General features: G+C 49.7%; 1 protein-coding gene across 1 annotated transcript; it reads left to right on the plus strand.

Moving 5' to 3' along the window:
• The first annotated feature begins 2,748 nt into the window (after positions 1-2,748).
• On the plus strand, positions 2,749-24,859 carry LRRC75B (leucine rich repeat containing 75B). The gene is made up of 4 exons (XM_005445245.4): positions 2,749-3,403; positions 8,145-8,273; positions 11,500-11,612; positions 23,213-24,859. Exons 1-4 carry the CDS (start codon positions 2,792-2,794, stop codon positions 23,733-23,735), a joined length of 1,377 nt encoding a protein of 458 aa, XP_005445302.2. The 5' UTR covers positions 2,749-2,791; the 3' UTR covers positions 23,736-24,859.
• The last annotated feature ends 2,091 nt before the right edge of the window (positions 24,860-26,950 follow it).

Genomic DNA, 26,950 nt, shown 5'->3' on the forward strand with positions numbered 1-26,950 from the left:
TGTTTCCAGTTTTAAAGCACACAGACAAGAGACAGCTGCACTGCTCCCGCAACTGTTCGTTTGTTAAGAGGATTTGATCTGTGGCGGGATTTTTTCAAGTCACACACAGAGGAGAAGGTATCCTGGTAACAGTGCCATCCTCTGAGCAGCTTGCTTGCCCTGGTTCTCCCACCGCCTCAGAACAATGCACATGGTCTCATCCCCGCCTAAGTGTAAACTGCTGATTATGTTTCCTTCTCCTGACTCTCGGAGATAAGCTGTGAGACAATCCAGCTATACAAAGCTATTCTGCTATTAAACTGATCCTTCTGTTACAAACCCTGCTATTGCTGCTTCTCCTTCCAGCAAAACTCACAGAACAGGGCAGGCAAAAGCACAGATCTAAGGCAGCCTGCCCAATTGCCAGACGGCAGGGAAAGGCCACCGCACCACCCACCATTGACACCTTTACCCATCGCTCCAGCCACGCAGTTTTTGTCCTTCCCTTTGCTCTCGGTGACAGTCCTGGAGCCATAATGCTGAACCCCATACAAATTATTTTCTCCTGACCCAGCCTCTCTCAAAGCTCTCCAACCAGATCCTGAAGTCCTTAGAATCACAGAATCATTTAGGTTGCAAAAGACCTTTGAGATCATCAGGTCCAACCGTTAACCGAGGACTGCCAAGTCCACCGCTAAACCATGTCCCAAAGCACCATATCTACACATTTTTTAAACACCTTCAGGGATGGCGATTCCACCACCTCCCTGGGCAGCCTGTTCCAGTGCTTGACCACCCTTTCAGTGAAGAAATCTTTCCTAATTAAACCTTCCCTAGCGTAACTTGAGGCCATTTCCTCTTGTCCAGTCAGTTCTTATCTTGACAAAGAGACCCACCCCCACCTGTCTACAACCTCTTTTCAGGCAGTTGTAGAGAGTGGTAAGATCCCCTCCCAAATCTCCTTTTCTCCAGGCTGAACAACCCCAGTTCCCTCAGCTTCCCCTCATAAGACCTGTGCTCCAGACCCTTCACCAGCTCCATTGCCTGTCTCTGGACACACTCCAGCACCTCCACGTCCCTCTTGCAGTGAGGGGCCCAAAAGCGAACACACGATTCAAGGTATGGCCGCGCCAGTGCCAAGTACAGGGGGGCAGTCACTTCCCTAGTCCCGCTGGCCACACTGTTTCTGAACAAGCCAGGATGCTTTTGGCCTTCTTGGCCACCTGGGCACACTTCTAACTCATGTTTAGCAGGCCAGCACCCCCAGATCCTTTTCCACCAGGCAGTTTTCCAGCCACACTTCCCCAAGCCCATAGCGTTGTGTGGGGTTGTTGTGACCCAAGTGCAGGACCCAGCACTGAGCCTTGTTGAATTTTACAATTGGCCTCAGTGTATCAATCCAGCCTGTCCACATCCCTCTGCAGAGCCTTCCTACCATCAAGCAGATCAGCGCTCCTGCCCAACTTAGTGTAGTCTGCAAACTTACTGAGGGTGCACTTGACACCCCCCTCCCCTTCAGATCATTGATAAAGATATTAAACAGGACTAACATCAATACTGAGCCCTGGGGAACACCACTTGTGACTGGTTGCCAGCTGGATGTAACTCCATTTACTACCATGCTTTGGGCTCGGCCATCCATCCAGCTTTTAACCCAGCACAGAGGACACATGTCCAAGCCATGAGCAATCAGCTTCTCGGCATCTACTCCCTCCAAATGGGATTAGCCTGAGTCAGGCTCAGCAATATCTCACAAACTATCAATGCTAACTTCTCTCTTGCAGCTGCTTAGATAGAGCAGAAGAGGGAATAACTGGGAATTGAACAGTCAGGGCTTTTGTCTGATCACACATTGAGTAAAATTCTGAGAAGGGCCATCAAAATTCGGCCAATTGTGGTTAGAAACCCATGTAAACACTGTGACAAAATTGATGCATTGGCCAGGCTGCTTTAGAGTCCAGTGCCCATTTTGCCCCTGTCCTTTCAAGCCAGACTGAGATCACCCATGGAATATTTGAAAGAGAATGGAGTGATGCGGAGCACCCACATCTCCATCCCCATTCACAGCTCTGAGGAATGCTGAGAAGAAAAATGAACTTTGCTGGCTCTGTACAGGAAAGAGCCACAGCCATCCACCAAACTGAGGACCAAATGGCCACAAGAACAGATTCTTCTGCATTGGATGATACTTGTCTAATGGATGCAGAAGGCAGTAGGAACCCTATAGGTTGTTCCTATAGCCGTGTGTCCTCACATCACAGCTACCAGACACTCCTGCTCTGTGTGCGGGACTTGCGGTCTGTCATGGGCAACAGGGCTCAGTGTGGTGACAGTCTTGAACAGAAGTGAGACCATGGCTCCAGCTCCAGAAAGTGGAGGGTCAGGCTGAGCCACTGGTTGTACTGGGAGCATGACTCAGCTGCCTGCAAAATCTCAGTTGTTGGAGATGGGATCCAGGCTTTGATTTTTATCATCTTGTCAGATGGCAGCGATTTTGTCTGAGGAAAAGCATGTGCTAAACTTGCTGTGCACTGCTGGAGGAGGGAGGAATGCACACAAGGAAAACACTTCTACCCACAGCAGGTAAGGAACGGTGCCAGCATCGTACTATCAGTTGCAGACGACGGGTGGTGGGCAAAATTCCTGCCACTTTCTGGATTTGTAAAAACACCTCCTCTGGGTCCAACAGCAGACTGATAGAAAACAGCCCACAGAAACAGTCCCAGCCAGATGGCGTGTTTTGAACCACTATTAACGTTGACAACCTTTTGCAGTGTTCAAAGAGTTTGCCCAGGAAGAAGAGCTCCTCGAAATGCCTGGATACAAGGAGCGGTCCCGGCAGCATGCGCTTCTTCCTTTGTCTTCTCCACCCAGCATCTCCCAGCAGCAGGAACCCGGGGGGAGGAGGCGCCTCCGGGAGAAGAGGCAGCGGGAGCTGCCCAGCCGCTGGGGAGGTGGGTGCTGGGGCAGGGAGCCGGGCAAAAAAAAATACCGCTGGGGCTCTGCTCCTCCGGGAGCGCCGGGAACCACCAGCCGGGGAGCACGGGGAGCCGGGGCGGAGCCGACCGGGCGGGGCGGCACGGTCCCTCCGCCTCTCCCGGCACCTCCCCCGGCCCAGAGCCCGGTGCCCGCCCGGTCCGGAGAGCGGCGCGGCGGCATCGCGGCCATGGGCTCCCGGCTGAGCCGGCAGAGCAGCCTGGAAGAGGAGAGCACCGAGGAGCCCTGCGCCGGCAGGTTGGAGGGCGGCCGGGGCGACTTCCACCTCTCCTCCCTGCTCCTCCACCCGCAGAAGCTGCCCGGGGTGCTGCGGAAAGCCTCGCCGGCGCCCTACGTGCGGCGGGTGGGGTGGCTGCGGGCGATCCAGGCCACCATCCGGGAGCACAAGCGGGAGCACGCCGTGCACATCCTCAGGCTGCTGAGGAAGGTAAAATGCTGCGGGCGGAGCGGGCCCCGGGGCCGCCACCTCCGGGGCAGCGCGGGCAGGACCGGAGGGGCGGGCAGGGACGGCAACAAAGGGCTGTGCGCGGCTGGCGCGGGCGGTGCCGGCCGGGGTCTGCAGGGCCCCCCGCCCCGGCGGGGTGCGGCAGGGAGCCGGGCTTCGCAAGCCCCCCTCCCCTGTGGTACGGGTATGCAGCCCCCCTTGGCGCGGCGGGCCGGGCTCTTTGTGCAGCTCCCGCCGCTCCGTGCCCCGGCGGTGCGGGACCGCCGCGGCAGGCGGGAGCGGCTGCGGGAGCAGCCTGCCACCTCCCCGACTGCGGGAGCAGCCTGCCACCTCCCCGACTGCCTGCCTGGCAGGGGCACCTGGCCGACGGCCTGGAGGCAGGGAAAGAGGGGCTGGGAGGAGGGCTGTGCTGCACGCTGGAAGAGGGATGTCCAAGCCATCCACACCCCTCCATGCCAGCCCCTGGCTGTGCTGAGGATCGATACCCCCTCAGAGAAAAGCCACTGCATCCCACTGCTACCACATCCCATTATGCCCACCCAGCCGGACTGGCCAAGATCTGTCTTTGGGAGAACCCAAAATGGTTTTGGAAAGGACCTCTGGGACAGTCTAGGCTGAGAGGAGAGGTAAAGGGGTCAGTGCATAAGTGGGAGCTTGTTTCTGTCTGCCACCATTCAGGAACAGAAAAGCCAGTGTGCAGACAGCATGGTGCCAAACTGATGCTGAGGGCAGAGCCCTGCTGCTGGAACAGAGCCATCTCCTCCATCACTCAGTGCTACCATCACTTTCCAGGCAAACTCGGCTCCCCCAGACTGCAGGCAACTCTGCCATCAGTAGCATGGGGGACAAATCCTCCCTCTGATTCAGACACAAAACTTATCTTGTTGCTTCATTAGGTAATGACCTACCTCATCTTGGGAACATACTGGACTTCTCGCCATAGTGGTAACTAACCTTTGGGTGTGAGTGTGTTGGAGCAGGGACTGGCTCGCTGGGATGCCTGTACAGCCATAGTACCAGCGGCAGGGAGGTGTACCAACAGCCCTGGCTCTGCTCTGAATGTCCTGGGTTTACAGCACTTGCAACAGTGGTGGTCAGTACCCCGGGCTACCAGCAAATTGCATACTCATGAGTAAGAATTTACAGGACCAAAAATTACATATCTGCTTTTTCTGTCCGCTGCCTTGGTGTTCATGTGAGGATTGTTACCAGCACCACAAATGCTCTTTTTGCCATGCATGTAGACAGATTAACCCTCATCAGAAAGCCTGTATACATGCACTGGTATGGCAGACAAGGCTTGAGTAAGATTTCAAAGGCAGTATTGGAAAGGCACTATTATAAGAAGCTTGTGAAGAAAAAGAAGCAACCACTCACTTCAGGAATGTGGCAGTATAACACGAACAGACTTTTGTAGGGTATGCCAGAGGCCAGAAATACAGAATGCTGTTTTCTATAGTGCTCAGCACCTCTCTCCTTGAGACTGAAGCACTGAAATCCTCCACAGACTTTGGAGGTCTCCAGAAGGTCCATCTGTGAATAGCCAGGGTTTGAATGCTAAGTCACGGAGCCATCTGGAATGGAGGGCCGTTTCTAAGCCCTCCTTTCAATGCAGTATGCCAGCTCCTTTCAGGATCAAACACCCAGCTTCCCCACATCTGCGCTGAGAACTACCATGTCCTGAACACTCACGTTTTGTCCACTGCCTGTGCAGTTCCCCATCTCTGCCTGTCCATGTTGAAACAGTTCATGTGCTCAAAACAGCACTGGGGCGTGCATCCTGTCGTCACAACAGCCTTCCTTCGCCAAGTAAGCCAGGAACCCATCCAACACCACCCTAAACCCTCCAGTTCATTGTGTGCTCCAAGATTTCAGAGACAGAGGTCTACACCACTAATGCGTACCACACCCTTCAACAACTAAACACAACTGTTGGCCAGTCCTGGGGTCATGCATGTAATCAAAACCAGTCCTCCTCACATGTCCAATGCCCGCTTCAAAGAGTACTATGATCAGCCTTTTTTCTTATTTATAAATTTCCCTCACTCCTCAGCTAAATCCAGCTCTTAGCTTGGTCCTCAGCACATCCTTCCTTACACAGACTGGCTTACCTTTGCAGTAACACGCTCTCAGGAGTCACGGATTAATGTGTCCCAGGTGAGGGTCAGTTTGTTACCTGTAAAAAGAGAGATACCTTGCTCACTCTAGTGCACAGTGAGGATATTTAACACCATACCTCATCACTGTGCCTTGGCCAGGGTGCAAATACCACAGGGAAGGCAGAGCAGTGGTGGGACTGGAATTGCAGCTGCCTCAAGTGAGCAGACACACTCAGCCAGACCAGAGGACACGGGCTGCAGGTGCATGCCTTGTGCTGCAAGGCAGCCTGCTGCTCCCAGCAGACACAGACCTTGTCCAGCCCTGCAGATGTACCCTGCAGGATGTAATTGTATCTGCCAGTATTTTTTGACCTGCCATCTGCAGACTCCGAAGAGCTGTGGACTGCTCCTTGGATGCTTAGAGGGTGTAATAAAGGAAAGCAAACAAGCCAGGCAGAAGCAGATCCACCAACAGAGATTTAAGATCCCAGCATACTAGAAGATTGCACAGAGAAAAACCAAACCACGGGTGTACACTCACGTACGCTTGCTTTGTACAGAAACACTTGGACAGCTCATTGCTCATCATCTTACCAGTCCCACCTGCAAGAGACAGATCAGCTTTCCTGCTGGTCTAAGTGGGCATCGCACAGCTGAAGCCAGGGGAGATACTAGACTTGCACCAGCAGAAAGTCTGGTACAATCTGATTTCCCTGTGCCGAGACAATGGCCAAGTGTCATTTTTCAAATAACAGCACTAAGCCAACTGACCTGGCAAGACTTAGCATATTCTGCTGTCTGCAGCCACCCTTTAGGTGGTACACAATTTTCCAAGAAATGAGAGAGAGAGAGAAAGAGGGAGGGAAATAAGTAAGATTAACCAGAAAATGCCCCTGGGCTAAGAATTTATGGGCTATCAACATGAAGTGAGTATTTACAGCTATATTATTTATAAAACCCTTGCAGGCAGGATTATAATGGGAATGCAGATTCATCTTAATGGTATAGCTCCAATTGGGGGAGTTTAATTACTGCTTTGACATCCACTGCTGCATGCCCAGCCATGCCATCCTCTCGGTAGCTCACTTCATCTGTGCATATTACACTTGGCGTAGGAGGCTCCGTTTCCCTGAAGCCTTATGGTTAAGGGAGACATTGGCGTGATGCCTTGGTACGCTTCTGGCCCACATCCAGCTGTGTCTGTCTGTCCTTCAGGACTGATCCACTGCTTGGGTTCCTTGATTGCTTATGGGTATCATCTGTGTACACACAGCGATGGGGCTGTAAAGCATTTGATTTGTTCTCCCTTTCTCCACCAGATCTGTAGCCAGGGTCTCTTTGTTACTGTGCTCTCTGCTCAATCCAAGGATATCCAGAGCAGGAGAGAGTGGATACAGCGCTGGCTTTGATTGCTGCTCAGGGTTAAGACCCCACACCTCTGTCAGCATGGCTGCATACACCCAGCTTCCCCCCACCCCCCTTTATTTTTGAGCTCTCTTTCACTGGGTGGTGCCTGAAGCACACATTCACCGGAGCAGCGCGAACATATGGGGCACCCATTTGCTTATTCATTTCTCCTGGCAGCAGCATACAGAATGGGCATAGGACTTGTTTCCTCCCTCAACTGAGCCCTCCTTGTCAACTGAATCAAACCCAGCACTATCCCCATTAGGGAGCTTTTTTGTTCTACATTTCTACTCCTGGGGTATTTTTTTCTGCCCTCAGGGTATTTTCATGTATGTGATCTCTTTTTCCCAGATGCTTATTTTTTTTCACAGCTCCGTGGTATCTTCTGATTGCAATGACAACTTTGTCATATATTAGATCTTAGCTTTCCTCTTAGCAAGAAACAGCTTAGATCTTTGCAGCATCACCCATCTGACTCCTGGGGAGACTTTTTGTTCCCAAGGACGATGAGATTTCTTCCAGCATGTCCAAAAGTGCTCCATACCCTGGTCCACGCAGGTAAGTTGCATGGACCACATATGTTCTCTGAGTCACACTATGGAAGACGGGAAGAAGACTTCCCATGACTGTTGTGTAGAGCTACCTATAAATTTACCATTACACGCAAAAGACAGTACTGCCAGTGCTTAACACTTACTGAGAAATTCAAAGCACAGCTAAAGTCATACTGGTGGGCCAGACATTTGCTCAGCCAGCCACCACCAGAGCATATGGCAGTACCTAAATACCTGAGAAAAGTTTGTTTCTTCCAGAAAAGCTGAGGCGGGAGAAGCAGGTTTAGAGCCAGCCTTCCTGCTTGACTTCTTCAGCAGATTCACACATAGAGGCTGACAAAACCATGAGTTTCTCTGGAGCTAATTTTCTCTGGGCTCCAGCGAGCCTGGAAATGATGCCGCTCTCACCTTCCTGTGGTAGGTGGAAACAAGGTCAGTCCCTAAGCTGAGTAAGCTCAACACTACATCTCATTCAGTGCTCTGGCTGCTGACATCCCCCATCACAATGATGCTGGGTCAGAACAGCTGCTTCACCATTGTTAGATGGTTTCCTGTATGGAGCAACCAGCTGGCACCTCATCAGATTTACTTTCTGGTTTCAAAACACCTCATGGGTATAGCTCCAAGGAAGCCCGTGTATCTGACTGACTGTTTTTCTTGTAGGACCTGGGACTGGAAGGAACATTCCTCAATGAAGTGCTATACAAAAACGCAACTTTTCTCAACTTGGTGGATCCCATCTCTCACGACTTGCTGATGAGCCTTGCTAGAGATCTGCAGTGTCCCAAAAAGGTGAACCCTTCCCTCAGCTCAATGAATACTTTGCCACAGCACTAATGCAAAGAGAGCCCTAATGGGGTGGGCTGGTGCTCTACAGCCCTTCAGAACCAGCCAGCGTATGCCCTTGGAGTGGTAGCACATAGATTGTTGTGCATATTTCTGTAGAAATCAGTTAAAACTACCTCAGAACATGAATGAAACTGAAAGAGGGGGCAATTATATGCACATAAATCAGGAATTTACTTTTTATGCCGACAGTAAACTTGATGATGGGGTACAGGCCAGATAAAAATATATGGGGTGGTTGGTGGTGCCACATTCCCTGGTATGCCCCAGAGGTTCAAAGCAGCTAGTTTATGGTGGCTTATGGGGCTGCAGAGGGGGACAGAGATCTCTGCACCTCTGCCCAGGCTCTTGCCTCTGTAGGAGAAGAAGAACCTCTCTCTTCCCCAGCCCTTTGCCACATCTAACTACCCTAACGCAACATTACATCCCCTGTATAACCTCCCAGATCTCCTGGTGCTGTAGGAATCTATAGCAACTCAGGGTTGAAGAAACAAATGTATTAACATGCACAGTATCACTGCACTGCTCCAGCGCTTTCCTTCAGAGAATGAAGGAAGCAGAGACAAAAAAAGGCAGGGCTGAGCGCACACAAACATCACAGATACCACAGCCCCACTGCAACACCAGCATCTCCTTCTGTTGCCCTTTGTTACCACAAACACTTGGATTTGCAATACATCCATTTGCTCATCGGGCTTGGCAAGTGTCATGTCTGCTTTATAAGGAGAGCAATAGAGTGAATTTCTTTATTCAGAGAGAGATATTAAGTACACACAGCTCAGAGCAAACAGCAGCACCCTAGGGAACACACTGAATGCCTGGTGTAGACTGGAGGCATTTCTAACCTTGTTCTGCCATCTCCTGAGGCTCTCTGATAACAATTAACCAGTCAGGTCTCAATAGACAAACTACATTTAGCCAAAGTTTAATCATTATCATTGGGCTGAAAGGCAGCCTGAAAAAATCTTTTCAAGCACAATTTTTGTGCAAATTTTATAAGTATCTAAAAAGGAAGAGGGTGGGTTGCAGCAGTAGTACCTCTTAACCATACTTCAGTTGACCTCTCCAGCTGTTCTACCAGACCATCTCCAGCCTCACGCTGTGCAGTGCCCTCCAGGGGAGGCAGCATGAGGGGACATTACACTACTCCAGTACCCTGGTGCCTAGCAGATAACACACTACAATTTTCATATACCTGCATATACCCCACCTCCTCTGTTTTCATGTCTTATAGATGCACATGCTTATCTGCACTGACATGTGAACCATTATATCGATAAGATTTTCCCCTTTCCCAAGAAAGATGTTGAGCACCTGAGCCGCCCCTCAAAGCCAACAGGAATGTAATGAAGGAGCTGGAGGCACTCAGTACCCTACAGCACCAGCACTCCTCCCAGCACAAACACCTGCAGACCACATTCCCTCTCTGACCCTGGCTGAGCATCTGGTGGGTGTAACTGCGTAAAGGCAAGCAGGCTGAGTGCAATTCCCAGTATGTCAGTGGAAATTAAATCAGTGAGGACACGGGAAAGAACAGGAGGGCAATTCTCAGTTGTGAGCCAACAAATGCTCACAGAGCATCGTGCCAGCTTCTGTGCTGAAGCCTGGTGTGCACGTGCACCCACTTGGAACCATTTGCTGTTGTAGGTGACTGCAGGGTGCCAGTTGCAGCCTTGCCACCACAGCAGTAGTCTAGAACAAGGCACCTAACCCAGGGGCACAGGCCAGTCCCTGTAGGGTTCCTAGGTGAGCTGGGCCAGGGATCAGGGGGTGCTCGGCTGAGCACTGAGGCTGGGATCCCCCTCCATTTGGCACAGCAGAACAGCCGATGCTGGCAGCGCATCCCTGGGGAGTTCAGCTGACTCAGTGACTGCTTAGGAAAGTCACAGTGCAGCTGTTGGGCCACAGTACAGCACTTTAACTGCTTGCTATAAAGAATAAATTAGCATATTCCCTGACAGCTTTACTATGTGTTTACCTATCAAATCCCTAAATGCACATGTTGCACCACAGCTGGAGGGCTGAAGAATGGGAATGCAGGTGTCTCAGCATTTGGAAAATATAGAGGGGGCAGAAATCCCAGCCTTCAGCAGCTGCCATTCTGCTTCACCAGAGAAGAGGGGTGCTGTTCAAAGTCATGGTGATAAAGAACACATGCAAAAATAAACCCACGAAGGCAGCAACCATCCTGGTGCCATCTTTTCCTGGTGAGTTATTGCAGGGGCTGGAGGGAACTACTGGCATTGAGAAGCTCCCGAACTCAAACTTCCAGAAGCAGAATGGACTGCAAGGAAGTAAGATGGAGTATGGGAAACTCGCTGGTTCCCTGTCCCAGCATCTCCCAGCTGGAGCATGGGAGGGAGCAGCATCAGGGTTCTGCTGCAGGAGAAGCAGGAGGTGCTGCTGCAGGAGGGATGTGCTGGGGCACATCTCTCCAAGCAAGAAGCACCTTGGGGATGGGGCAAACGTGCTGACTGCTGAACTTTCCACATCAGGGTAACAGGTAGTCAGTCCAAAGAAAAGACAGTATGCAGTTAAGAGTTTGGGAAGCACGGCAACAAGGTAACTGACAGAAATTTAGCATAGTCCTGTAACACAATGAGTTGGCAGCTTGCCTGCACAGCTGGCGACAGGTGCTGCTAAGGATACAGCAGTGAGGAGCTGAGACACCCATGCTGTCCCTACACTGGGCTTTGTTGAAAGTGGAGATCTTTTGAATAAAAGGGCATAGGGGGTCCTTGCACAGAGCCCTTCTCACATTGCCAGCCACCCCTGCCTTCCTGGGTGTTGCCTGGCCTAGAGTCAGACTGCTCTAGAGCCCCTCCCACAGCTCTAGAAAATAACCCCCTCTTCTGAGCTCCACTTCCTCCTGGGTAGGGTGTGAGATTGTAGCCCCACTCTGGGCAGAAACATGCTGGCTGAGCTGGGGTCCTTTCTGGCAGTGCAGAACTCCTACTGTTCCTCTACCCTAAAAGGAGATGGCATGTGGCAGAGGCATCTCAGGCCTTCCCACCATTCCTCTTTCATCTTCTCTTCCTCTTCATCTCCTCCCTTATACACACGCCCCTGCTCCACTACCACCTCTGTTCCTTTCTGGTCTTCCTCTGTCCTCCACCTTGCTTCCTGTTCTGCTGTGATGCAGGCAGAGTCTAAGCTGTCCCTCTTCTTTCAGGAATACGACCCCTGGAAATCCTCCGACAGGATCTGCAGGCAGCTGATTTACCACTTAACCCCCCACTCCAAATGGCACCGGCACGGCATGCCCCGGAGGAAGTCCCAAGTGTGGTAAGCAGCCTGACAGGGATGGTGTGGATGGGCACAGAGGGGGATCTACTGGGAGAAACTGCGCTGCAGCCAAGCACCATTTCAGTCTGCCACTACTGCTCTTCTCAGAGAAGGGCAGGACTGAAAACCTGCATGGCAGCCGCTGCTCAGTCTCTTAGAAAACTGCAGCCAAATGGCACAGGGTCAGTACCAACACCCCTCTCCTTGGTCTGGTTTGCTATTGACTCCTTTGTATATAGTCTTACAGTTCCTCAGCCTCTCCCAGGTGCATTGAAATCAATCCCACTGATTGCACAGGGCAGACAACCCTCCCGACAGGGCTTGCAGGGTGTCTGGCCTTAGGAGCACGGCCAAAGCAGGCAGTCTTGCAGATATGCACACCCATCTGCTGAGCTGAGCGGGCCCTCAGCTCTGCATCCCACTTTGTCCTTGTTATCCCAGTAAAACTTCCATGCCAGCGAGGCACAACCACAAGCTAATCACCCCATTCAGCAGTAACCACTTTGAAGTGACTAGCAAAGAGGTGACTGTCCTTACTCCTACTTCTTTGCTAGGACCAGGAGAGGGACCTGAGATGGTGCAGAGCCTCACGCACAGGGAACCCAGCTCAAAGTATATTGGCCACTGACAGCTACTGGATGGCAGTTGCTTTCCACTACTACAAACATATTCAGACACCCACACTTGTTCTCTCCTTGACACTTGCTGTTTTTTCTAACCAGATAAAGAGCAATCCCTACTTCTTTTAAATCCACCCCTTCTTTCCTCATTTCTTCGAGCAAAGTCTGTTCCTGTGGCACAGATCACCACTGCTGAAGAAGACAGAGAAGTGACTAAGAAAAAAGCTCTTGTCAGCCCCATTAGCTTCACAGGAATAAATGCAGGACTGGCTAAAAAGAAATGCAAAATTGGCAGCACTCTGGGAATAGCCTCAGGCTTTTCTGAGACTTTCAGTCTTTGATGCGTGTGCCAGCAACTTAAAAATCCCCCATGGGAATTGACATTTCCATTGTACCTTTCATTCTGACTCAGAGGCAGATCCCCAGTGCATCTTAAGGAATAAAATCCCTAATGCCATAATTTCCAGGCCATCTGCCTCTCATACCTATAGCCCCACTTTATCACTGAATCCAAAAGCTCTGTGAGTTTCAACGCCATCATCTCCAGCACCCCACAGGGCAGGACTGTTTGTGCTGGTTTGCAGGTGGGAACCACAGCACAGAACAAGACCAAGGGACCACAGCTGAGCGAGTCCTTTTCCAGACCCACACAGCTGACATTTTCCCTATGGGATCCTGCAGAGTGCTGGAGATGCAGGAAACACAGCAGGTCTGACCTCATCCCCACCCCCTCCCAAGACAGAAAAGCTTAAAGATAAGAAGTGCTAGAGACAGGCAGAACTTGATAGAGGGTAGCTGTCTCCATTCCTTTCCAAGCTTCTTTTTGCTGAAACTTAGCCTCATTCTGGTTTTCCAAGTGAAAAATCCCTCCCTGCTGCTCCTAACTCAACCCGCTGCCTCCATACTCCTGTTTGCAGGCAGAGCAAACCTCTAGTTGGGACTCCAGGCTGGAGAGTCAAACTGGAGGTATTCCCTCTGATTTCACAGCCTGGGGAGAACAGAGGACTGCCTGCTGCAAACTCATCACTTACTAACAACGCAGAGAGGGGTCTGTGGCCAGACTAAGAGCTCTGGGCCCTGTGAGCCCAAATCCCACACAGAGGGGTCAGGCCCAAAGTGCTGGCCAGGTACAGAGCATCTGTGAGCACAAGCAGGGACAAGGCAGCAAGGCAATGTGTGATGGAGGGAAATACAGGTCTAAAATGGGTGACCCTGCCTGGCAGCCAGGCGCAGCTGCAAGGTGTTACATAAGGCACAAAATAATTTTGATTAAATATTAAACAGCAGAGCTTCCTCTTTTAAGACTGGAGAGGAACTGGTTTATAGTTTGCGGCAAAAGATACCTGCAGAGTTGGCATCTGAGGCTGCTGCAAGAAAGTGGATGTTGTCAGGAGCAGAAAGGCAAGAAATAGCTCCTTCTTTTGAAGATACCAGGGCCTAATTTTGTCCAGCCAGGCTGTTTTTATCAGATAGGAATTCTCCACTTCCCTCTCTCTGCTAGTGGGAGTATTTTACTGTAATCTCTGTCTCTGAACCTGTGCTCTTAGCTTGTATCCTTCTTGCTGTCAAGGTCCTCTAAAAGGTACAGGTGCAGCAGCAATACTTTGAAGGCACTTCTAAAATCTAGTGGGGATTTGGGACAGCAAGGAGGAATCGGTGCATGGAGACCACATTCAGGAACTGAATTCTCCTTTTGCTTTTGTGGTCTCCTGGGCTTTGGCTTTTGGCTTTCACAAAGCTGATGCAGGACCCCCTTGTTCTTTTCTCAAACGCAATTTCCGCTTTCTGGCAGCATGTTAGATGGGTCCAGGAGATAATTAACAAGCCCAGCCATACAGAGAGCTTAAAACATCTGCCAGGTTTTAATTACATTTGTGCTGTTATGGAGATGTGGTATGGGAGATGGAAAGGACCTGCAATACTGAAGCCGGATGTCACATCAAGTGTTTCTCCCCACCACCAAACAACAAACCAGCAGGTCAGAAATGAACTAACTGTAGTTACATCCCCATCTACTCTCAGTGGGACCTGAAACATCCAGCAAGTACAAGCCTGAGCCATCCATGATAAAGCAGAAAGGATAAGATACATTTCTTCAAGTGCTCCTCCTTTGACAAACAGGTCAGAAGTGGAGTTCATACAGAAACATCGAAGGAGAACACTTATTGCAGCTCAGTGGACTCAATGCAACAGCAGCTGAAACGAGTAGGAGAGATGCAGCCTGGGCTGTGTCTGGTTTCTCTGCTTGACTAAACTGTCAAAGGTGATGCTGGGAGGCAGTTTGCCCTCTATATCCATGCCTGCGGGTGCTTGACAGTGACTGTCTCCCTTGTACAATGGTTAGCAGTGTCCCAGCTGTGTAGTCCCCCAAATACACTATTTCTGCTGCCCATGTGATACTCGGACAAGTTGGCCACACTGAAAGCAAGGGGTTCCACTCTCCTTCCCTGCAAAATCCTATCTCACATCCGCAGTTTCCAGTCAACAGCCGGCACCCCACTTGCAGCTGACCCTGCCTGCATTGGCTGCCTTATCAAACAGGGAAGCTGAGCTCTTGGGGGATTTACTCTGGGGATTTTAAAATTAAAACCTCAAAAGCTGGAGGATAAGGTTTCCGGTGAAGGGGTGTCAACAGCATCCTGGCTTGTATCAGAAATAGTGTGGCCAGCAGGACAAGGGGAGTGATTGTCTCCCTGTACTCGGCACTGGTGAAACCACACCTCAAACACAGTGTTCAGTGTTGGGCCCCGCACTGCAAGAAAGACATTGAGGTGCTGGAGCATGTCCAGAGATGGGCACCAAACCTGGTGAAGGATCTGGAGAACAAGTCTTATGAGGAGCAGCTGAGGGAACTGGGGTTGTTCAGCCTGGAGAAAAGGAGACTCAGGGGAGATGTTATTGCTCTCTACAGCTGCCTGAAAGGTGTTGGTCTCTTCTCCAAAGTAACAAGCGACACAACAAGAAGAAATGGCCCCAAGTTGTGCCAGGGGAGGCTTAGATTGAATATTACGAAAAATTTCTTCATGGCGAGGGTTCTTAAGGACTGGAACAGGCTGCCCAGGGAAGTGGTTGAGTGGTCATCCCTGGAGGTATTTAAAAAGACATGTAGATGTGGCGCTTAGGGACATGGTTTAGTGGTGGCCTTGTCAGTCCTGGGTTAATGGTTGGACTTGATGATCTCAAAGGTCTTTTCCAACTTAAATGATTCTGTGACTTTACTGCACAGTTTTCAGTCTGTTATATCCTAATGGGAATTCAGTTTTAGCACCATTTTACAGCTGTATAGATCACTCACACATAATGAGCAGAATACATCCTAGAGTGTTGCATAACTCCAGCTTTGCTTTCTCATTAAATTGACATTTATAGTGTAAAGCGTAATGGATTAAGAAATGTTCGTCTACACAGACGTAGGCTTTTTAAGTTATCAACACCACTTCTGTGGAATTTTGACAGGTGCAGAATTTCTGGATATTATTAATTCTTGTCTTCAGAAGTTTTGAGGCCTCCTGCCATGCTTAATTAAGGAAAGTTACATGTGCTAGTGTAAGTGCCTCCATGTGCCTCCAGAACAGGGACAAACCCAGAGAGTGTATTACTTTTTGAGGGCAAGACACACTGGACTGCAATTCAGAGTGGAGAGGGAAAAGGGTATCAGGTAAAGACAGCCTTTGTCTGGAGAGCTGGATTGCAGCCTAGTACTGCAGTCAAGAAGCTGTGGATTACAACTGACCTGTCTTAGCAAAGTCATGTCAGGGAACCTTACATATCTTCCACTTGCATCATCCCCAGAGCTGGCTACTTCAGTGTAACTACTTCCTTCCTCAAGCACAAAGCATCAAACCTGAATCCACAAAACACCAAGGCAGTAAACTCAGGGTGATCTTTACAATCAGGGTGTTCCTGGCACAGAAGAAAACTCAGATTTCTCAGAGTGGCTGGTTCTGGAAGAGCAAAGGCAGGTGTGTGTGGAATTAATAACTCCCGAACTGCATGCATCTGGGCTTTCCTTTTCACAAGTCTCACCATAGTTTTACTTTGCTCATCTGAGTGAATTTCATCTTGGCTAATTCAAAACTGGGTGGAGGACAGAGTATAACTTCTGGGCTCACTGCTCCATTTCTCAGTTATTGATTGATATGCGTTGCTCGGATGTTGTGGTATTAGATGCGCTTTTAAAATGCAATGAAAGCACTTGTGTCTAGAAGATTGCAAGGAAAAAGCTCTGAAGGGCTTTGGATCTTTTTTTCTTTTTTTAAAAACATCACTCAGGGCTGCAGATGACAGCTCTGGCAGATTAGATCTTGCCTTCACATGGCATGAGGTGAATATTAACGACAGCTTCATGTCACCCTTATGCAACACGGTAAATAGGCACCATCATTCCTGCTTTAGAGACAGGAAGCCAAGTTAGAGAATACCAGTCAGTTAACTGAAGACACATGACAATAATCATATGGGTGTACAGAAACTGCCCCTCACAATGCTTTCAAGAAGCTGCTGCTCACAGAGATGTCAGCTGGACAGACATGAGATGGTCAATAAGTTGTAGAGAGAGGCAGGAACTGTCCCCTCGTCTTATAGTGCAGGGGAGTCCCAAACACTGCCAATGATCAGGGTTCCCAGCAGCATAAAGAGGAAGGTACATCTGCAAAGACTGTTGGAGGTGGTAGAAAGACTCATCCTGCAGCTTGACCCTGCCCTGTCACAGATAAGAAGTCCAAGACTGGCAGGCAGGAGAAGCAGGACACTTTGATAGAGAGACAGACAGTAAGTGAAATAATGGAGGTTGGGTGGCAGATGGTAGTTAAAAGGAATCAGCAGAGACATTTTTGCCTTCATGACTCTTACATAGTTGAAGGTCTGACAAGGACATAGGCTGATATGTGACATTTACAGTGAGGAGGTAGCATTATTCCCTGCTTTGCTAGGACAGACCTAAATAATGAGGGGAAACAACCAGAGATCACGGATCAAGTGGCATCAGGAGGAAGGCCAACGGTTCACAGCTCACTTGAACACACCTTCAAGGACAGAGTAAAGATGACAGCAGAGCCAGGAGGAGAGGCACTCGGCTGCATCAGCGCCTACCGATATCCATGCCCCACCCCAGCTGCAGAGGGAAGGTGGTAGGAGAAAGGCTACCTTTGCACTCCCTTCTCTCCACAGTGAGGGATCTCCCCACAGTTGATCAAAAGAACTGGGGCTCAAGGATGGAGATGTGACTGAGGGACTCCTCATGGGAGTGGCCTGTTTGTGCACTGCCTCCGTCTTCAGAGGTGCTGGGCCCAGCCTCAGAACACCTTGGGCTGGGTTAGTCTCGTCAGTGCTTATGAGGCTTCTCTTTCCTTTTTCCTGTCTCACTAGAGGCAGCTAAAGCCAGCCCTCCGTGGCAGCACGCTGTGCCACAGGGAAGCAAAGCAAGCACATTACGCTAAGTAGGTGATTAAAAAGCCCAGAGTCAATCCCCTAAATCACTGCTTAAAGCAGAGAAGCCATCCAGACATGCCTGTCGCTAGGTTCTGTGCAAGGAAGAGCAGCCAATAGATACCTGACTCTTAGCTAATTAGCCACTACTGGCAGTGCCTGTTAATGGAGGAGATGCACAGTGACAGGAGTCTCTGGCATCAGGAATATTTTACATTTGGAGGCAAATTAAATATAACAATAAAAGGAGGAGGGGTAGAAAGCATGTAATTCCCCAGAGAGACAGGCAAAAAGTAGTGGTCATCCCTCATTATTGAAACCCTATCCAACTCATACTGTCTCCTCCCAGCCTCGATAGCAAGGAGACAAGGAAATGAGACTCCAGGAACCTGAACATTCTTGGGCTTAACAAGCCCCTCCAAACCCCATAAAGCTAACATGAGGCCAAGCACCACTGTGGCTACTGCAAGTCCCACCACAGCAAAAGTCAGGAGCCATTACACCCTTTCTCTGCAGCCACCAAAGAATTTAGCTGGCGAGCAAGAAATTGAATGGATTCAGTGCTAATAAAATAAATGTGCTGAGTCCTCAGCTTCATGGACTCAAAAAGAAGGACTTGGAAGAGGACCTAAGGGTTAGGTCCCTTGGGACAGCTCCTGGAGACAAACTAGCAATTAATTTCAGGTCTCCTAACTGTTCCATCTCATGACAGCTCTGAATTTGCTTATGTTAGCTGAGTTCCCAGGAGGCAGGAACAGTGACTGAGCCTTACATGGGGAGAAGATTATTTTTATCCCAGAAAAAAAGCCAAGGGAGGCACAAGATGGGTTCATCCCTTTCTCAGTCCACATTTCTGACTGACAGCTTTCTTCTGACGTCTGCAGGTCCCTCAGACCCCTGTGATGCCTGAACTGATCCTGGGTGGATCACATCGCCAGGCTCATGGTGCAGCCTTGGGACCGCTGGCTAATGCCTGCTGAAGAGTAGAGTTGGCACCTAGGGAAGGGATAACTGGCAGTGAGCGTGGAAGGAAGGCTGCCTGCATGTCTGTGGGAGAAAGGCCAGACCCCAAGGAGGGAGTTGGGAACTATGCAAGGAAAAATTTGTTTCACATGAGAGAAACAAGGAGATGTACCTAGAAGAGGTCTCATCCCTCAGCAGATCTGAACAAGGGTTGCAAGCAGGGTGCTGATCCCTTATAAACAGGAGGGAGGGTGGGTACTGTTCCTCACTAGATGCTGCATCTAGCTCCAGGCCGGCAAGTAGGGGGCTGGTTGCTGATTGCCCTTGCTTCTTGCTCAAAGTTTCACAGAATTTCACTTGCAGCCATTTCTCCAGTATATGAAGGAGTGGGGGGGTTGTTTCCTCTCTAAGCTTGCTGCAGATAATACAAATACAGTCTGCTTCCCTGCATCCAGGGTTCAGATCCTCATTAGATGCAAATCCTCACAATTATAAATCTGCACACAGCACCAGTTGCAGTAGCATTAGGTTAATCCAGCCTCCGGTGCTTTGCAGTCTTCTGCCCACAAGTCCCATGGGCATCAAGAGCCATGTCGCTAAGTAGCTATTTTGTCTCACACAAAGAAAACAAAAAAAGCTTCTGCATCTGAAGCAATCTTTAAGCCTATTTTACTTGCAGAAATTAGGGGATAATAGATGACCCATTTCCCTGGAAATAAACCTGGCATTTTCTCAGCTGCTGCACAAGTGTCTGAGAGCCTGCTGTCCTGTGCATTGTGCCCCCCCGCCCCCCCCTGCCAAGAGAAATAGAGCTTAGCAGAGCTCCAGAAAAATACCAAGTGTCAGATAATTCAAAGTAAAGCATCTACCCACATCTCTGTGTCCTTTTCCTGACAGCAGATATATTTACCTCTAAAGCAATAGAGGAGGAGTAGGCAGCTGTTCTGTGCCCTGCCCTAGAGATGGTATTTAGCTGCACCTCTTGGAGCTGCACAGAAGCACCAAGGAGGCAAGGAGAAGAGCTGCCAGGGTTCACAGCATGCGTGGGGCATCAGATCTCATGCTTCAGCACTTACCAGAGAGCTGGGGGGCTGGCTGCAGCATGAGGTGCTACGTCCGCCAGGGCGAGGCTTCTACAGACACATCCCTACAAAAGGCATTTTTATAGGCAAGAGAACAACTTAAACACAGGAGGAGCCCACAGTTCCAAGACAGGAAGCCTAGAGTCACCCTGGCAGGTATAGCAATGAGGGCAAAAGGAAGCAGCAAAAACACAGGAAAGGAAAGAAAAACAAGCCAGCAAAGGAGGGAGGGAGGGCTCTGGCACAGGACAGGAGGCAGGAGGTTTTAAGCACATTCAGCCAGGAGCAGTCCAGTCTGGAGAATCAATTATGGGAAGATAATTTGTCTGCCTGATTAAAGCCTCCTTGGGGTATTGGCTTGTTGCTGGGGAGAGCAGCAGAAGATACCTGCTCTGGTCAGAGCCGATCCATGACTTATTACTGCAGTCCCTGCATAACAGTCAACAGGAGGGGAGGCTTAACGGGCAGACAAGCACACTGCTTTCGTCCTTCTGACATTTCCCCTCACTTATCACTGTTTGCGCTCAGAGCCAAGTCACTCAAAAGGGGACCCGAAGAGCCACTCAGACTCGTCCCCTGTTAAGAAAGCTGCTATTGCACACCCAGCAGTAAAAACGGCACCTGAATGCTGAGGCCCGGCAGAGGGAGCGGTGCCGGCTCAGACGTGCCCTCCAGTGGTCCCCACTCCAGCCTGGTTCCCATTCCCATACCAAACTGGGAGCACCAAGGCTTGTTCCTTGTAGCTTTACAACAGGGAAGTCAGAGGAGGCTTTGCACAGACTCAAACAAGGCTTGGGGCAGGGGGTGTCCCTACATTTAGGTCTCCTTTCTGTGCTCCCCCTCCTCAGGATGCACCATGGGCTGACAACACTGGGGAAGAGAATTACCAGGAGCCACAGGCAGCATTTGCAAAGAACAGGCACTGAAGTGATTACAAGCTTGCTTCTATGCTTGTTTATCCTGTATCCCCCCACACCCCCAACAAAGTCTTGCTCTAAACTAACAACACACCAGAGAAGGCTTCTGCATCATCTCTTATGCCAGCCCCTATGGAATATAGGGGACTATTTCCCCTATGCAGTCAGGTTTACACTCAAGATTCATTTCTCCCTGCTTAATCTGACCAATATGAATGCACACCTCCACTGGGCGTTTGATGCTTGATTTTGCTAGAACAACAAGTACCCTGTACCAAACACCCAGATAAAACATCCAGCACAGCTAAAGTGATAACATTGTGCCAGGGGAGACATCAGACTCTTCCAGATTTGAGGCCAGTCCCTGATAGATTTTATACAAGTTGCATCCTCTTTTGTGGTAAATTTTCTACACCACTGCCAGTGGGTGACAAACTATAACAAAAAAGTGCACACATTGTTTTTCCAGGAGAGCTGAAGAAATACAGCTTCCACGCAGCCTGGGCTGATACCAAGCACCCCTTGTATTAGCAGGAAAAGGGAGAGTAACCCTCTGCCATCCAGACTGCAGCATGCACAGTTCACAACAACTACTGCTGTTGCAGCAGCTATGAGAACTGCACTGCTGCTACAAGCAATGTGGTTGATTAATTCTTCACAATCCTGTCTCTGGGGCCCTGATATTGGAGAGATATCAAGTACCATCTTGAAGTGAAGGCCCTTTGGAGAACTCACTTGTATGCTTTCAGACCAATTATAATCCACCAGTACATTAGTCTCTGCTGCTTGACAGCACAAACACTGCTTCCCTTGCCCCTCCTGTGATCCTGCGGAGTAGTCTGGGTCATGTAAAGTGTAAACATTTAGTAAGTAATACAGAAGGCTCTTCTAAACCTTTAGGTCTGAGAATAAGTTATTCTGTACTGTTATTACCTCTCTATCATAAGAGCTCATTAGCTCAAAGGTATGCTTGCAGATACAGCTTCAGCCTTCCACAGTGAATTCCCATTGGAAGCACAAGGACACACAGAAGCAGCCTGAACAAAGTGCTGCTAAACCCAGAGCAGGGATTTATGGGCTTGAGAATTGACAGGACAGGCCACAAGGTCTTTCCACTTCACATTCCTGCAAGGAATCACAGCTACAAGTTTGCCAGTGTTGAGTGTGTCCATGACGCACGTTTATTCACTTATGTTATCTCATAGGGGATTATTATTAACTGAAATTTCCAGGATGCCATGAACTGCGTATGTAAAGCAAAGCTATGGAAGCAGCGTCACATCCTCCCCACAGCTACAGAAGGGCCTGGCAACACTAAGGCTCGTAGGGACATTCTCACCTGCCATGGGAGCTCCTGCGGTGCTGCAGCCTCCTCCGAGGAAATTGCATGTCCCCATGTACCCATTGCTTTCAGGGACTGGCTGTGCCACAGGTGTGCAGGACACTACAGAGAGCCAGATAGGAAGAGTGGGGACCTTCAAATTGGTGGTTAATTCTTAACCCACCCGGCTCCTCCCAAGCTCAACAAGGCACTTATAGACCCACTGAGCACATGATTAATGACACTAGTGGGGGTCCTGCTAGGGCTCCCATATCCGTAAAGCTAGATGTGTCTGAAAGGACAGCAAGGCTGATAATTTACACTAAAAGATTAGGTTCTCCTGTGTTACACCAACACACATTTCTACTCAATCTTGCAACATATTCCCAACAGCTCCTTTAGCCCCACAGCTCCCACTGCTCACAGCACTCTCACAAACCCACAGTCCATCATAAAACTCCACACCCCGCTCCGTTTGCATACCCAACAACCCCATAGCACAGCTTTGCCTGCTGTACAGGTTGCCTACCTCATCCTCACTCCACTTGCCAGGCAGACAGCAAAGAAAAATGGCTGAAACCACCTCTCTAGATTTCTTTTAGCACCCTTAAGCCCTCCCTGCCTCCTCACAGCTGCAACAGATCCCAGATGATCTGCTGACCATAGAGACCACACAGGCGGTCACTGATGCTGCTTACTGACTAAGTGCTGCTTGGGAAGGCTTTTAAAGAGACATGCAGTAAATCCATTCATGGAGTGCAGTTTGCCTATAGATTGTTTTCCTGATAAAATACCCACTTCTCAGCCTTTTGACACTGCTCTCCTCTGCAGCACAGTCTGTTTGCAGCAGACCTTGTCATTCACCTGGAGAGGTGGCACACACACACAGCACAAACCAGTGCACTTGGAAAATTTGCTTGCCTTGGTTATTTTTGCTTTCTATACATGAGCCTCTGTACATGCATGTACAGACAAACCCTTTGAAATGCGCTAGTGGAAGACACTTTAGCATCCTATGTTTAGCCAGTTCTGGCAAAGTTTATGTGTAAGTGCTGAGAATATACAGGAAAACCCCAGGACACAGTCTACTGTGGGGCATGGTGCAAACCTTGTGCTTGTTTCCCCAGTGAGCTCCATTAACCCTTTGCTTAACATTCTAGCCCATGTTCTTAATGATTTTCGCCCCTGTCCCAAGTGCTTTGTCACTTGGGTGAGACATGGATGACGTCCCCATAATGATATCTCTCTCTCCCCACCTTTACATCATTAGCCTGAAGACCAGTCTGCAGAAGAAGGTGAGCCAGGACTCCATGGATTTGTCAGGGATCCCCCTGACCATGCGGGATGTCCACCGCATGGCCTACTACCTGCAGAACAACGGGGACCACCTCACCTCTGTGGACCTGAGCTTCACCGAGCTGAATGATGACATGGTGCGCCTGCTGCTGCCCTTCCTCTGGGCACTACCCAAGCTCACTCACCTTTCCCTCAATGGCAACCGACTGACACGGGCAACCATGAAGGAGCTGACTGACACCATGAAGGACATGAACAAGTTTCCTTGCCTGGCCTGGGTTGACCTCGGCAACAATGTGGATGTCTCCTCCATGCCACAGCCACTGCTTGTGGGCCTGCGCAAGCGCCTCAGCCAGCAGACCACACTGCCTACCATCTATGAGGCACTTGACTGCGACTCAGAGATCTCCAGCGGGCACGAGGGCAGCCAGCCAGAGGATGAAGCAGCAGGAAGCACCCCACCACGTGCTTTTTCTCAGCAGGGCTGCAAGAGGTGACTGGACAACAGGCCAGCACTGGCACGCTGAAGCCACCCCAAGGAGAAATCTTGAATACAAACATCAAGCAGAGGGCCAGCTTTACCGGCTTCCTTTGGCTCTTTTCTCTCACCTTCCCTGACATCTCCCCGCAACTTGCTGTGAGACAAAAGCCTGTCATCCCCCCACAACGTGCTCCATTCCCTCCCCTCACTGCCAAACCCATCGCCCACGTTCCATAGAGGAACCAGTGACTTACAGTGAACCTGGTGCCCAGGCAGGGTCTCACTGGAAGACGGGAAAAGACCTGTCGGAGTCAAGAATATCCTCCAGCAGCCATTGGGTTGAGGGAAAGGGATGGGGGGGAACCTAAAACAGAAACAGGCTTGTAGTTTACTTCCTTTCTTCCTTTTCCTATGCACCTTGGAAACCTTGGGACCTGCAGCCTTGAGTGTGAAAGGAGGCACCCCAAGAGCCTAGCTGCTGTGGAGCTTAGCTGAAGGGCTCAGAGGCCAGAGCTGGAGCCCGGCAGTGTGTCTCCCTCTTGTGTCTGGCTCCTTTTGTTTTGTTTTTTTCCTATTGTGTGTTTTGTATTAACGTCTGAACAAAGGGACTTGGTCAGAGACCATTGGATCGCATAGGCTGGGGCGGACACATGGCTTGGAACTGCAGCATCAGGATATTTGCTGTGTGACCGGGGTGAGAGGGAGGGGAAGGAGGTATGTGTTGGTGGGAGCATGGGGGATGGGATGAGTTGGGATGGGATGGGAGAAGGGGGGAGGAGAGGGAGGGGGAACAGTCTTGTGGATTAGCAGGATTGGTTTCAAAAACTGTGCTTTTGTACTAAAATTACAAGTTCCAAGTGAAATCGAAGAAAAGCAGACAGCTAAGTGCATAACTGTGGCACTAGAGGAGCAAGCAGTGAACGTGTCAGAGGTGGGCACTTCCCAAATGAAAGCGCAAAGCTTTGGCTCCTCATGGCATATTGCACACCTCGTCATACAGACATGATGTGAGCAGCTGCATCACCATTTCCAACGCTGTCCAAAAACCAAACCACTGGTGCAATATTTCTAGTGTTTTCCACATTGCTCATGCTCTATGTAAACATAATAAACAGTTCTCTTGGACATGAGCATGAAGCACTACAGAGTCTGAGTACCTGGATTGTTCACAAGTCGAGCCAGCAGCCCAGACACTGCAAGAATATGGGCCAGGAGTCCTCATGCAGTGTCCGAGCAGTGTGGGAGAAGATCAGCAGGTACCATACACATTGGTGAGAGTGGTTCCTTTGTCTAAGGAAAGTGAGACATGGCTGTTCCTTTGTGGTAGGCTGCCACCCTTTGTGTTGCAAGGTGCTGATACAAATAAACTGATCAGACTTTAGCTGATAAGTACTCTCAATTATCTGTCCCCACAGGAATTTTGAGAGCAGATATTTTTTGACAGAGTTAAACAAGTCAGACATATTAAAAAAAACATATAAATCCTGGTCCCCCTAAATTGATAGTGGTAACTTTACCTTCCTCTGCTGATTCTCTCTGGGAGTCTCAACACATATAAGCAACTCACATATACTAAGCCACACAAATCCACATTAAATAGATTTTCGTGCTTCTTGCTGATTTTACAAGACATTGCAAGGAGCAAATGGGTGATATTTTTAAAGTGATTTATCCCCTTCGGACCAAGAGTGTAAGGGCACTGGAAGGTATTGGTGTCCGTGATCAACTGCCAAAAGCTGCAAATAAATCCAGTCCCCTGAGGAAGTAAGCTGGGTCTAGAGATACTGTGCTGAGTATTACAGCCTGACACTGTAAATGCTGGACCCAGCCCTGTTTGCACGCTGGAGCAGGACCTCATAACTCATGTTGTTTAACTTGTAAATGTAGTGTTGTAAAGTCCTGTCCTGCTGACCAAAAGAGCAAAGGAACAAATATAGCTAGGGCCAGGTGCTAGCTGCCCTATCCCAGCGGAGGTGGAAAAGGCCCCAAGACAGCCAGAATATGATGTCTGACCAGGAGGATGGGGAACAGGGCACGCAAATGTAGCCAAGATGCCAACACAACCCAAGGTGGTAAGGGAGCATGTGCTCCCCTGCACAGTTGTGACCCAAACCCACTTTTTAGCCCTTTGTCATGGTTTAACCCCAGCCCACAACCAAGCACCATGCAGCTGCTTGCTCACTCCCTCCACAGTGGGATGGGGGAGAGAATCGGAAAAGTGAGAAAACTCATGGGTTGAGATAGTTTAATAGGTAAAGCAAAAGCTTTGCACACAGCTACTAAAAACATCAGTGTTATCAACATTGTTCTCACAATCCAAAACACAGCACTGCACCAGCTATTAAGAAGAAAATTATCCCAGCTGAAACCCGGATACATGCTGGTGAATCTGGAGAAGCGGAGTAATTTCTATAGCAAAGAATGTATTTGAGGAACATGAGGTTGTTTGCAAAAGGCAAACCAGAGCTGCTCAAGCAGCCATCCCTATTACTGAGGTAACGGCCATACTGCTTCAAGAGGTCACCGCCTACCTCTCTTCTCACTACCCATTTTCCCTTCTCAGTGTGGTATCTTGTAAGAATCATAGAATCATTTATGTTGGAAAACACCTTTGAGATCAAGTCCAACCATTAACCCAGCATTGCCAAGTCTACCACTACACCATGCCCCGAAGCACCATATCTAAACGTCTTTTTAAATACCTCCAGGGATGACGACTCAACTACTTCCCTGGGCAGCCTGTTCCAGTCCTTAAGAACCCTTGCCATGAAGAAATTTTTCGTAATATTCAATCTAAGCCTCCCCTGGCACAACCTGGGGCCATTTCTTCTTGTCGTGTCGCTTGTTACTTTGGAGAAGAGACCAACACCTTTCAGGCAGCTGTAGAGAGCAATAACATCTCCCCTGAGTCTCCTTTTCTCCAGGCTGAACAACCCCAGTTCCCTCAGCTGCTCCTCATAAGACTTGTTCTCCAGATCCTTCACCAGGTTTGGTGCCCATCTCTGGACACACTCCAGGACCTCTATGTGCCTCTTGCAGTGAGGGGCCCAAAACTGAACCCAGGACTCGAAGTCAGGCCTTGCCAGTGCCAAATACAGGGGAACAATCACTCCCCTTGTCCTGCTGGCCTCATTGTTTCCGATACAAGCCAGGATGCTGCTGCCTCATGTTTAGCAGGCTGTTGACCACCATCCCTGGGTCCTTTCTCACCCAGCAGCTTTCCAGCACCCT

The sequence above is a fragment of the Falco cherrug genome, chromosome 1, assembly GCF_023634085.1.
Source record: "Falco cherrug isolate bFalChe1 chromosome 1, bFalChe1.pri, whole genome shotgun sequence".
In the NCBI taxonomy this organism is placed as follows: domain Eukaryota; kingdom Metazoa; phylum Chordata; class Aves; order Falconiformes; family Falconidae; genus Falco; species Falco cherrug.

Coding starts and splice junctions, on each gene's coding strand:
- LRRC75B (XM_005445245.4), top strand. CDS start 2,792: ATGCCTGGATACAAGGAGCGGTCCCGGCAGCATGCGCTTCTTCCTTTG. Junction 3,404..8,144: donor TCCTCAGGCTGCTGAGGAAG/GTAAAATGCTGC, acceptor TTTTTCTTGTAG/GACCTGGGACTGGAAGGAAC. Junction 11,613..23,212: donor CGGAGGAAGTCCCAAGTGTG/GTAAGCAGCCTG, acceptor TTACATCATTAG/CCTGAAGACCAGTCTGCAGA.